At 45.4% G+C, this 12,128-nt stretch overlaps 1 protein-coding gene across 6 annotated transcripts in view; it reads right to left on the reverse strand.

Annotated features, from left to right (window-relative positions):
* The window catches only part of fbrsl1 (fibrosin-like 1), a 272,207-nt gene that overhangs the window by 33,338 nt on the left and 226,741 nt on the right, over nucleotides 1–12,128 (reverse strand). For all 6 annotated transcript variants that reach the window (XM_084551096.1, XM_084551095.1, XM_084551099.1 and 3 more), the window contains one exon: nucleotides 73–121. In XM_084551096.1, the coding sequence (XP_084407222.1) occupies nucleotides 73–121 (49 nt within the window). The remainder of the gene's footprint in view (nucleotides 1–72; nucleotides 122–12,128) is intronic.

Consider the following 12,128-nt stretch of genomic DNA (forward strand, 5'->3'; position numbering starts at 1 on the left):
TGTTATGTGTATGAATGAGGCAGAGGAAAAAAGGCTGGGAGGGTGGAGGTGAAAACATAACAGGGATCTTACCTTTGGGTGTGGTAGGGGAAAATAGCTTCTCCGATCCTACATCAGACACCTAGAAAAACAAGAAGGCAGCGCTTTAGTGGATTTGTCAGATTAGTCAAATCAGTGACAAACTGCAGTCAATCCTATTAAAACTGACTCATATAATTTAAGGTAATTCATCAAAACTAATGCAAGCAGGGGCTCATATTTTGTCTGCCAAGTATAAGGCTTATTCAGCCACCAATGTGGTAACAAGTGCTTGGAGGTAAAGTTCAGCTCCCACACATGGCATTATACAGTCAATCAACAGTCTCCAATCAGCCAACAAGAAGAGCTCCCTCTGTACCAGATGGTCCCTGTCTGGCTTTTTCCTGAGGAGGTAACATTAGGTGGCACTGTTGTGCCACCTGAAAACCCTAAATAGAAATGCTGTCAAAGACAGAGGACGTCAGTAAGACGGCTATGCAGCATTAGACTACAAAAGCTCCTACGTACACGCTGCCACTCAGAAATCACATTTTGTTCTGCAATATTTTTAAAGGAACTGCGCACCTCATTAATAGAATAAGATCCCACTCATATATGTATGTCTAATTTCACTAATTCACTATCAAAGACAATATCAGCGCATATGAGAAGCAAGGAGATGACCTGTCACTTGGTGGAGGTGGCTGCTGTGGGTGAGAGTGAGCAGTGGAAACCAGGAGGACAGTCAAATATAGTCAAATGATGGTTGAGTCATTACATACAGGAAAAGACATCTGACTGAAGTGATAGTGGAGACTTTCTGACTAAACACTGAAAGATAGTTTCCTCTCTGCTTTGCATGGATATGTAGATTCTGGCAAGCATTACCCAAATCAAAACACACTATGCATTTTCACAAAAATACACTCACTGTTCAGGAATTTAAATGCCATGTCTGAAAACCCTCGGGCACTCGGGCGTTATTATTAACAATGAAAATTCTGCTCAGCCTGTAATATCAGTCCATATAGGGGCTTTGTTTAAAGCCACAAATATCCCTTTGCTTCATCTCCGCTCATCGGAGATCTCCAGACTTGTAAAAAGCTGCAAGAGCCGAACATATGTTCCACCCAAAGGGCCCGAGTGTCCTTAACTGCCATGCTTGTATTTTACGCAGCACAAAGGGAGCATATGTAAAGAATGAACAGTGAATCAGAGTGAGTACAAGAGAGACAGAGACAGAAAGAGAAAGCAAATGATTTTGTAAACACAGATGGCTGTCCTTGGCATCCCTGTTAGTTCTTCACAAGTGTTTTGAGGACGTCCTCTTCTTTCCAAGACCTCCCAATTTCTCCTTCACTGCCACTGTGTTACTTTTCTGAGCAATGTTTGCGCTTGATGTCTCGTCTCAGCACTAACCACAACAGTGCCACCGGTTCTCTCGCAAATGCGCTTTTCTGGCACGGAAGCAAGTAAAGATACAGCTATGGACTTTGTAGGTGGATGTAAACGGTGGCATCATGAACACATGATTACGATTAGCTATTGCTAGAGTAGTTACGACCATTTTTGTTACGAGGTTAACAAACTACAGTAGTATAGACAAACTGGTCAACTACTGTGTTTAAGGTAGTTCAATAACTATAAATGTTGCAAGAATAGGTCAATAACACCTCCTTAGTTTGATCTCAAAAAGCGAAACATTCAAAGGAGGGTGAACAATCAGCTGAACTGTAATATTTCCTGTTTCCTCTTACAGTAGACAAGGTTAAAGACTGCAGAGGAAAGACAGAGTGTTGTCCATTGCCTTCTTTCAGTCTCCCAGAACCAGGGCGCCAGGCTACAACACTAGCCCTTTGTTAGCTTTGGAAGACATTAAACGCTCCAGTACCAAGCCTCAGCACTGCAAAAGCACAACCCCAGCCTTGAATCACGGCCCCGGAGGCCCTGGAAGAAAAATATGGGCTCAGAATGAAATGAAGCTTGTCAAATGGACACGGGAGCTGGATCAGGGACTTGCTTAGTGTGGCACGGGGTCACAACACCAGAAAAGACAGGGTAGGTAATGCCATAACTCACTGTAACAGTTAAACAATTGTTATGACCGGAGTGGTTATCCAGAGAGCGAGACAGACATAACACGTTCCTCAGAAAGAGAACAGAAAATGATGTGTTCACCGCGTGCCAAGATGACCTAGATCTCCTTATTTCTGTTCTGGCCATTTTCAGTGTGCAATGAGCTGTTTTATATTCCAAATGTATTCCAAGTAACATCAACAACCAATATTTAGGTTTTAATACTGTGTTTTGCACCTGCCAAGTCTGCATGAGTCAGTCGTATAATCCACAATTACAAGGCCGGCTTGCAAAAGCACTTCTTAAAAAGGCATGTCAAAGCAGAGCCCTGATTTGGCTAGCTGTTGTTTTTGTAGAAGTTTCTGGTTTCACTGGTCAAGTTGACATTTTTGCACGGGGCTGAGCTGCTGGCAGTCTGGGCTGCCTGTGGTTGTGGTGTGCAGAGGTCATGTATAACAAATTCTTCACACTCTCTTTGTTGAGGCAACCTTGGCTGCCATTAAAAACAGACAAGGAAAGATGAGACTGAGGGGAAGTATATTTATAGAGAAGGCGAAAGACAATGAAAAGGGAGGAGCAAAGGGCAGGTTTTCCAAAGGAAACAGGGAAATTTAACCATTTAAAAAAAATAATGGGGGAAATTTAAGCCACACTGCCTGGGAGCCAAAAGCCCTTGGAGCAGGCCGCAGGAAGCCTGACCTTTGTGGGGGCCGTCTGCTATTTGAGCCTGGGGCTTCAGGGGCCTGGCCTGCTCTCTGGAGGGCCGTCAGCAGGCCTCAGCTTTCCTTCCCTATTCTATTCATTAGCCATGCTTTATGATTCAGCTTCCTCTGAGCCACACAAGAGCTCCCTGAGGAAAGAGACTGTTGGAAAGAGGGAGAAAAAAGGGAGTGAGACTGAGGGAGGGGTGGGGGGAGCAAGAAGGAGGTCATAGGGCCCAGCCGGGGCCCAGCTCTCAGCAGCTGTGAAATCCTCCCGTTTCCTCGGCAGGCGTAAAAGGAATAAGGGGGAGAAAGAAAAAGAAGGAGTCCAGGGAGGGAGCTGGGCCAGTAAACCCACCATCAGAGTGCTAACTCCCTAAAGAGCCACATGCAGAACCATAATTCCCAGATTTAGGTGATGCCAAATTACAAATTACACTGCTGTTTGTTTTAAAAAGTCCCCAACTTCCCTGAACACCAATGACTTACTGGCTGCATAAATCTCCAGATAATAGCAGAGCCGCAGAGGGAGAGCAGAGAGGCAAAAAACCTTGCTAGCAGTAAGTGAGACATTTACTGCGAGGCGAAATGCATTTGCTTTCACAGCAAAGAAGCAAGGGGGGAAATCTTTGCAAATGCTCCATGTCCACATTGTTTTTACTTAACAGCACAGCAAGCTAATTAATTTAGAAAATCTGAGACAAGCTTAATTGCATTCTTTTTGTGTTAAAACGCTTCCACGCTTAATTTCTGCACAATGGGCCAACTGAGCGAGGCGATGCAGGCAGCAAGGGAGGGCAGAATAATCAAGTGAACGACCTTGAGGCATAAATTTATGAAAAGCATTGATCAGTTAAGGCTGTGATTTCACCGAGACAGGAAGGTCAGCAATTACCCAGATTCAATTAACCTCATTTAGTAAAGACTGCTGAGAGACCAGTTTCTCTCCCCACAAACCCTCACTCACCAACCCCCCCCTCGCCTTCTTTATATCAAGCGATCCCTGGGCCTTGAATCTACCTTTGATCTGAGAGCTCCTATTGCATGCCCTGCATTCCTTTGAGCCGAGCAAATAATCTCCAAACAGGAAGAAATCTTGCTCACAGAGGTTGGGTAAACCTAGACTAAATACAAGCAAATTCCTAATGCAGCCTCCACCCCTCTCTGGAAGGGAAGGTACAGCCCTACCCAACCTGGTAGAGATATAATTTTTAACACAAGCTGGCGGTGCAATCACAGCAGCTGTGGCGTGAAAACAAAGAAACCTGTTTGCAGGCTTTGTTGTGGGCACATGCCTGTAAAGACTATAATTACAATTTAGTTCTGAGTCATTTGGCACATGCTATGTTCTTGACAGACAGTTGTAGAAGTGGTTAGACGGCTAATCCTACCATGTATATACCACAAACCAAATGTGAGCCAACAAGTTTTCAAAATGATATTTTCCCTTTTTTACTTTTACTTTAGAAGCCAAGTGATGATGAGTAATTGGTAACTTAATACTTAAACCGGTTTAATGGTTAACGCATAAAAGGTACATAACAATAGGTAGATGATAATCAACTTAACGCCCATGGTTGCAGTTACAGCAGCCTAATCTTGGGTAATAGAGCACAGCAACCAAACACAGCACATTGTGCCGTCCATGTTTCCCTGACTGGTTAGATGAGTCGATCACATATCTTGGTGGAGCAAAGACACTTGATGGTCTAGGAGTAAAGATTTACTGTGCGCTGTGTTGACATAGCTGAAAGACATACCAGGCAGTAGAAGAAAAAACACAGAGAGTGAGAAAGAGGAGAAGGGAAGTGGGCAAGAGGGCACGTATTCTGGCATGAACAGTCAGGTTCTCAATTACCCTGGCTGAACCTGTCTGTCTGTGGGCCCACACTTATCATTCGTCCTACCTGTACACACACACTCGCACACACAGCCAGTGTTAATTTGCTTCACTGCTGGGTGTTTCATCACTGTCAACTTCCTCCTTCACTGCCCTCTCTTCCAATTTTCCATTCACTGTCGCCTGAGGACCGGTATGGCTTTTCATTTCAGACTGATAAGAATATGTTTTATTTTTTAATTTTTTTTTATAATGTTTAAGTTTGCTTTACTCCACAATGATAGCTAAATCCTTAAATGTTTCCACTGTAACATTCGGATTAATTTAGTTTTTGATTTGTTCTGTGTATACCTAGACAGTTTTAATGTTAGAAGCTTAATACCACATTTATGGAAACAAAAACACTGTTCATATGGGAGTAGCACAGACTTCTATCAGCACCCACTCAGGGTCCTCCACTGATGTCACCTTTCCACCCCTGACGTCCGCTAATGCTACTTTGGCAATAAATGCCGCATTAGACATGCACAGTGGGCCCACTGCTCCCAGGCTTCAACAGAAGACACCAAATTAATTATCTCCCCTGCATTTGTCCTCGCTCCGTTCCAGAAACTTAATGACCTCCCGAGCGGTCGTTTATTATAAGTCGCAGCAGTGCTATGCATTCCCAGGGCAACGAACAGGCACATCTACCTTACCTACAATTCCCACCCACTGCTATCACCACGGCCGCCACCGCCTGCTTGTCAGAACAGGTGTGGGCCAGCAAGACTGCAAACCCCCAGCGAGCATGATGGGATATATGGAGAATAGAGAAGAAACATCCCACGCAACTGTCAACCAACAGACACTCGCCTCAACTGGAGCATCATTAAGATGATAATGAATTCCATAGTGACAGTGTAGAATGGAGCGGTCTCCCCTTGCATGCACGTAAAACACGCACAAACCTCTTTATACTTAGCCCTGTGTGCCATTTTCATAGGCACGACAGAGGGCCAGGGCTGAAAACTCCTGCTCCCTCTCCCCCTAGCAACAGACACAGGGGAATGAATGCTGAGGGAAGAGCAGGGGGCTTGAGCTTTGTGTAAAATATTACCCTTCGTCTCGCTTACCGCACCCCACACCACCACTCCCGCCTCTCCCGGCTGCGCAGCAGTTGCTAGCCCTTATCACAGCTGCCTGTCAGTTTAGTATACAAATTAGCAGTCTATCAGGGGAATGCAGGGGCCTGTTTCATCAGTAGGGAGAAGGGCAGAGGCACGCATTGCATTAAAGACTCTCGCTGCTGCAGACAGAGAGGGTCACAAATCAACACCGCAGCAGGCCCACAGCCAGCACTAACCAGATAAGGAGAAATGAAGGAAAAAGGACAAGGCATATTTCACCAGCGAGGATCCAGACCTGCTCAAACTCAATGGAAGGACCAAGAATGAAAGGTGGAGGCGGACTGGTGGTGGGGTATAACGAAGGAAGAGGTCACAGACAAAGACTTGAAATATAAGTATAAAATGGTAGAGACATTCAATTTTTGAAAGTGCCCCCAGTTGATTAACCACTACAAATTGCAGGAAATTAGGGCGAGTACATTCCCACATTCTCCTGTTAAGTGAACCTGTGCATGTTAATACCAGCAGAGACAAAACAGCAGCTAAGGGCTCTCATTAAGTGGCATAATGCAATGAGGCACAGTCTAAATTGCAGCAATAAAAGCCGACAGACAAATCATCTCGGCCATCGCAATCCATTTAACTCAATTAATGCAACACCAGATCTGAGCTCAGTGGTTTAAAAGCATGCGTGGCTCTCTCGGGGTAGGGCGGGGAGTTGGAGGGTTTGAGCCCTGCTTGAGACCATGGTTATGGGGAACGGCAGAAAGAAAGAGAGACAAATAAGAGAAATGAGAGATGGAAAACAAAAGCAGGAGATAGCATTCTGTTCGGCGCAGCAGAGTTGACTGTGAAAAGGGCGTGGCCTCGTTTCCTTTTTAATGTCAAAATGTGTGCCAGCAGCGATAAAAAAACCCAGGTAATCTCCCAGTGGAATCAGGGGGCTGTTCGTCATTACTCCCTGGCCCTGATACAGATCTGAGCACCAATGGCTTCCCTCTTGGCTCTCCAGGATTCTCGGCAGCAGAGATGGCAGATAGCCCTTTAAGACACGGCTCACTGCTTCCTGATTGGCTGGTCAACAGCCACAACCAAATCCTGGCTCCCTCAGGGCCACCGTGTGGAGTTATGATAGGGCAGGTCACGGAAACTCGCTCTCCCCATATCCACATCATCCTTTTGTTGTAAAGCCTTTACACCATTGTCAGTGTGGGTGGTGGAAAGTAAAAAATCCTTTCTGGATGTTATTGTCTGAGAGGCAGGATAACAGACAGGCAGATTATTTCAAAAACAGCTTTCTCCAGAGCTCTCTCAATGCTGTGGAGAGGATCCTGGAGGAGATAATAATAATATTCCTAGTCAGAGCCTTTGCTGCAGTAGAGCTGCCTTTTAACAGAGAGATACACATCATTCTGACTGGCCCGCCGTGACATAATCGCCCTGCGGAGAGCTGCAGGCAAGCTTGGTAGGCAAACCACCTCTCACTGCAGCTTGTTAAGAGAAAGGTGGCTTTAAGCACTGCTCAATAGAAACTCCTATTGAACTTGTTTTATTTTTTCACTCCATCTGAACAATGTCTAGGTGAGTCATAGCCCACCTCAGGCTACACAAGTTACACTCTTCCTTTCTTCCTCTCTCATAAGATTGCGGTGTGCTTTTTACTGGGATGAATTTGCTAAGAGGGGAGAAAAAAAAAATAAACTCGGCAAGATCGTAAATAATGCAGCGATAAAAAAGCTGTGACCCTCTCCCTCGCCACAACCCACACACGGTGAATTTCTTCAGCAGCAAAAGACAGCGCACAAAGAGAAGAAAAGGCAGCGCTGGCACTACATGGAAATGTGTGGTAGGCATTGGTTTGCTCCTGTGGGCACGGACACCTTTAATGAGAGGAAAAAATGCGCAGCAAGAGACGGATCCCACCCGTACTATGCCAGTGATTTTGAGTAATATGAATCACCTCCCCTCTAACACAAATAAATATTGTTCTAATACCGGAGTTTGAAGCTGAATCTTGGCAAGTAAAACTACAGGGAATCTATGCTTCGTATCAGTCATTTGACATCTCACAGCCTCCTAAACCATGTACAAACCACGGACAGAACATGTCTGTGATCCCTGACTTTTCAGCCTGGCTTTATTAACTGTAAAGCCCACAGTTAATCAGTGTGATGGGTTTGGTGAGGTTGTAAATTACAAAAACTTCCACAAATGAGACAATTTGGGAATTTAACTTGGCAGCTGTCAGCTTCTTCCATGAAAACCAACCACACTCTTATGATCAATGAAGCCGCTCGTCCTTCTGAGGAATGAAGGGGGGGACGGGCAGTGCAGGTGGCAACTGGTGAAGTGGAAACCTGGAAATGGGGTATGGGAGACTAAAATTCATTGCCAAATGTCCTATTGGTCTCACAGCACCAGCGTACTTTAAGGTACACTATACATCCTGCTACCACAAACAAACATGGTATGGACTATAAAAAGCAGTCTCAGGCCTCTCAAGCCCCCAGGTCATGTTAGAAAGGGATGTGGCACGTTAAGTGGAATTTACTTTTGATGCAGACATCGGGCCTCAGGTTTCTGGCAGCTGTAAACCAAGCTTCTCCCTGAGGCCTCACTGCAGGGTTGGACAGGACACCCAACGCCCAGGCAGTCCCCTTTAGAAATGTCTTCACTGCTCAGCTGTCCTTATAAAGTGGCGGAGAACGCTAGTGGAGGTTGCCGAGTGTCATTCAACAGGCAGGTTTTTATTTCATTTCACAGAGAGGTGAGGTCGCTATTGGATTTTCTTCCAGTAGTATTTAGTATCTTGTACTATTCCTGATAGTGGACTGGGTGTCTTGTATTTTGAGATTACAAAATACATTTGACATAATAATGTAGGCCCGAGCAGCCCACAGTACACCCACCTGCTTTGTCAAAGCACAGCAATGCACCTTTCAGGGTTTGTTGTTTCATTGACCTTTGTATTTCATACATGAAAGCAAGGTTTTGAGTAAGGCATGTTACGAGCCCTTATCATGGAAAAGATGTGGGCCTAAAGTGAGCTATAAATGCTCCGCTCCGCTTACATCCCTTACATGACATGGCATAGCGCTTGAGCTCTTCTGTCACCCACAGTCCAGATGTGTGACTTAATGTGGGGTGGGTGGGAGTGTATAAATAACCATGATGACATATCAGTGGGACATGCCAGGAGCTTTGCTCTGTGAGGGGGGAGATGATGGAGGAGGTGCCGAGCTAACTGTGTACCATTCGGGAATGCAGCACAAGCCAGTTTAACGCCAACGCGACAACTGCAGAGATCTTGTGAAAGAGCTTATGGCATCAGACTTGACACTTACTGTGTAACATCATTCTAGCACACCACACTATGACCTGACCTTGACAGCGACCATGTTCGTGATGGTTTTCAATTCCAACGACCACTACTTACTGCAACTGCATAGGAATAGTTATGACTTGCATAGAGTTACAATATCTGTGATAGCCGTGTTAAGATGAGTTCTGATTATTATTGGGAACTCGTGTTGTGCTTTTATGAGCACCAGTGAACCAGTGTAAACCCATTGCTTGTTATCTCTGATAATAGCATAGCACCTGTGGAAGAACTTGATCTGGGATCTATCGGAACACAAATCCCTGGAAAGAAGAGGAATGCAGAGCGAGGAGGGCATACTATTTCATGTTCTTGGATTGCTTCAGCAGATTTATGAGCAATCACTGCAGCAATGACTATCAAACGCGATGCCAGTGTATGCATAGAATCATTTGCTCCAGATTAAAATATAATGAAGCAAGTGGATGCAACTTTGTCTTACATGCAACTTCTTAAATTATTCAGGAGTAAAGAAAAAACAACAGGCAAAGACTGTTCCCTGCAGCACTAATACTCTTTTCGGGGCTTGTTCATGATGGTAACAATGAATATGTTAGTGCTTGTTAAAAGCTTTGTTTTCCTAGTGAGCCTCTCACTGTGAGCGGACTAAATGAGTGAAAAAAGATGGCACGTTACATGCAGTGGCTAGTCCTTTTCACTTCCAGTATGTTGGTTCCTGTGATGTTATTGGACTGTGTCCCCATAATGCACTGGATTGATTTTTTTTTGCGGTCTAAAGAACGAAGCGTGTTTTAACAGCTCATTACCACAGACACGAATTACCTTAACAAACCAGTTTCCTGTCAATAAAACAAATCTTGCTGTTAAACTACCTCTTAAGTATTGAGTTGCGTTTACGTTCCTATGGTAATTCTGCTCTGTTTCCTTTAATTTCATTTCAACATCTGCATTTCCAGAAACACTGGCTCAGGTGGCTCCAGCCCGTATTTGAATAGGAGATACGCAAACAGATGAAGTCAAGACAGCAGCATGTGTGCTCAAGCAGCCTTTTCTCACATTTGAGAGAATCCTTGGATTAACTGGTCCAGGCTCCGAAGTATTTATACTGCATGCTATTAATTCGGCAGAGAAGAAAAAAGGTGTGTTGGCATTTCATGTTTGCCAGTGGTAAAGGTGCATGTCAATGGACCGTAGAAGCCAATGTAAACAAGTTACAATAGAAAAGGGTGAACATTATAGTTAGCAGAATCAAGGGGAACCATCAGGTCCACAAAAAAAACACTCAGAGCATCTTTCAATCACACTCTTCTGTCAGTACATTTAAGGATTTACTTGAGAATAGGGTTTAGTCAAGTTTTAAAAGCTGTGAGGCTACGCACAGTAGGATAATGAAGGGTGTGGGGTGTTATCATGCACTAAGTCATGCCCTACTCATGCTGTTTTTGTTATTCCCCAGCACACTGGCTGTAGCAGTCAGCGAAGGATTCACAGTCATAGCGCCATTTGCCAGCCAAATGAACTGTTTCTACTGTTTTTCAAACATGCTCAGGTGCATTGCAGCATGGGCTCCCAGCTGGCCTTACGAAACTGCATGGGATCCCACCCCATGCCACCCAGCAACATGTAATTGGAGACCTACTACATTTTGAGGCACAACAGTTTTCTGAACAGTGAGGTAGTGAGGCCTCTGCCCAGGCCGTCACTCACACCCATGGTTGACAGGATCCTGGCAGGACGCCAAGTGTGGGGAGGCAAGATCTTCTAGTACACTGCACTTACACCCACCACAGATCAATACCTCCATACACAATTAGTTGACACAGATGTGCTCACAGGGTTCAGTGCACTACCTACACTATCAACCCCTGTGGAACCCCAGGCTTCCCTGCAAAGAAACACATTCAGGCATGCTTACAAAATACAGACAGGTTGGGAACCTTCCATTTCTCCCACTGACTAAGCACACATATTCCACTTTCAGTAGTTTGTGCCAGCACAGTGATGCTTCCAGACTAAAGTGTCACAGCAGGAGATGAGGGCATGTATGGGGCAACGTGGTGACGATGGGTCACCGTCTCCCTCTCCCTCCTGCTGGGACGCACTTGAACCTGTTTCTCAGACAGTTACAGTGGTTCTGTAAGCTTAGCCCTCACCCTGTCACCCTGTCGTCCAACAGGTAGCTTGTCCCTCACAGCAATGTCATTTCCCTTGCATAACACCAGCCATTGGCAGCCATAGCCAAGTTGCATTCAGGTTTCTAGTAATACAGCTCAGGCCAAAGACAGAGGCAGTATGCAGAGGAAACGGCAGGGGGAAGGGAAGGAAGAAAAAAAATCCTCCGATCAAATAAATGCCACTGTAAGCACAAGTGACAAGTCTTGTTTGAGTTCATCCCTACTCGGGGCCTGAAAGGCCAACACTGCCTCATCTCCTCAGCTATGTCTCCAAGCAAGGTGGGTGGGTTAGAGAGGGAGGGAGAAAACTCTGATTGGTGCCATAGCCAAGAGTGAGAGCAGCCCAATTATATTTCCTATCCCTCAAGAGCAGGCCAGCCCCCTCTGGTAGAGCGAAGCCTCTGCCATCTCTCCTCTCCTCACCTCTCAAGACACTTCACATAGATAAATAAATGACAGCCCCACTGGGGCTTGGCCCAGCCTCCCAGAATACATTGCAGAGGCTGGCAGCCTGCCTGTCCGTTTGCCTTCACCTGGCATTACTGCAGATAGACATTTTTCACGTTATTATCATTGCATGGTCTCCATTGGCCTGTTCACTCACTGAGTTGTGGTTGATGATGTCGGCAGAGGACCTGAGGAGATTGGAAGGAAATGTCTCTTGTCAAAGTCAGCATAGCCTAGCTTAGCAGAAATTTAACAAGTTCCCTGGGCTCTCTCGATTCACTCTCTGACGGAGCACAGAGCCAGGACATGGCCTGCTGACAGCCCTGGGCATGTCACTGTCACTGACACTTGATAGGCGCGAGAGGAGAGAGGAAAGGCAAGAGGGCTCTACCCTACAAGATTCACTCTCAACTACACAGCTCA

The sequence above is a fragment of the Chelon labrosus genome (assembly GCF_963514085.1).
Source record: "Chelon labrosus genome assembly, chromosome: 9".
NCBI classification, from domain to species: domain Eukaryota; kingdom Metazoa; phylum Chordata; class Actinopteri; order Mugiliformes; family Mugilidae; genus Chelon; species Chelon labrosus.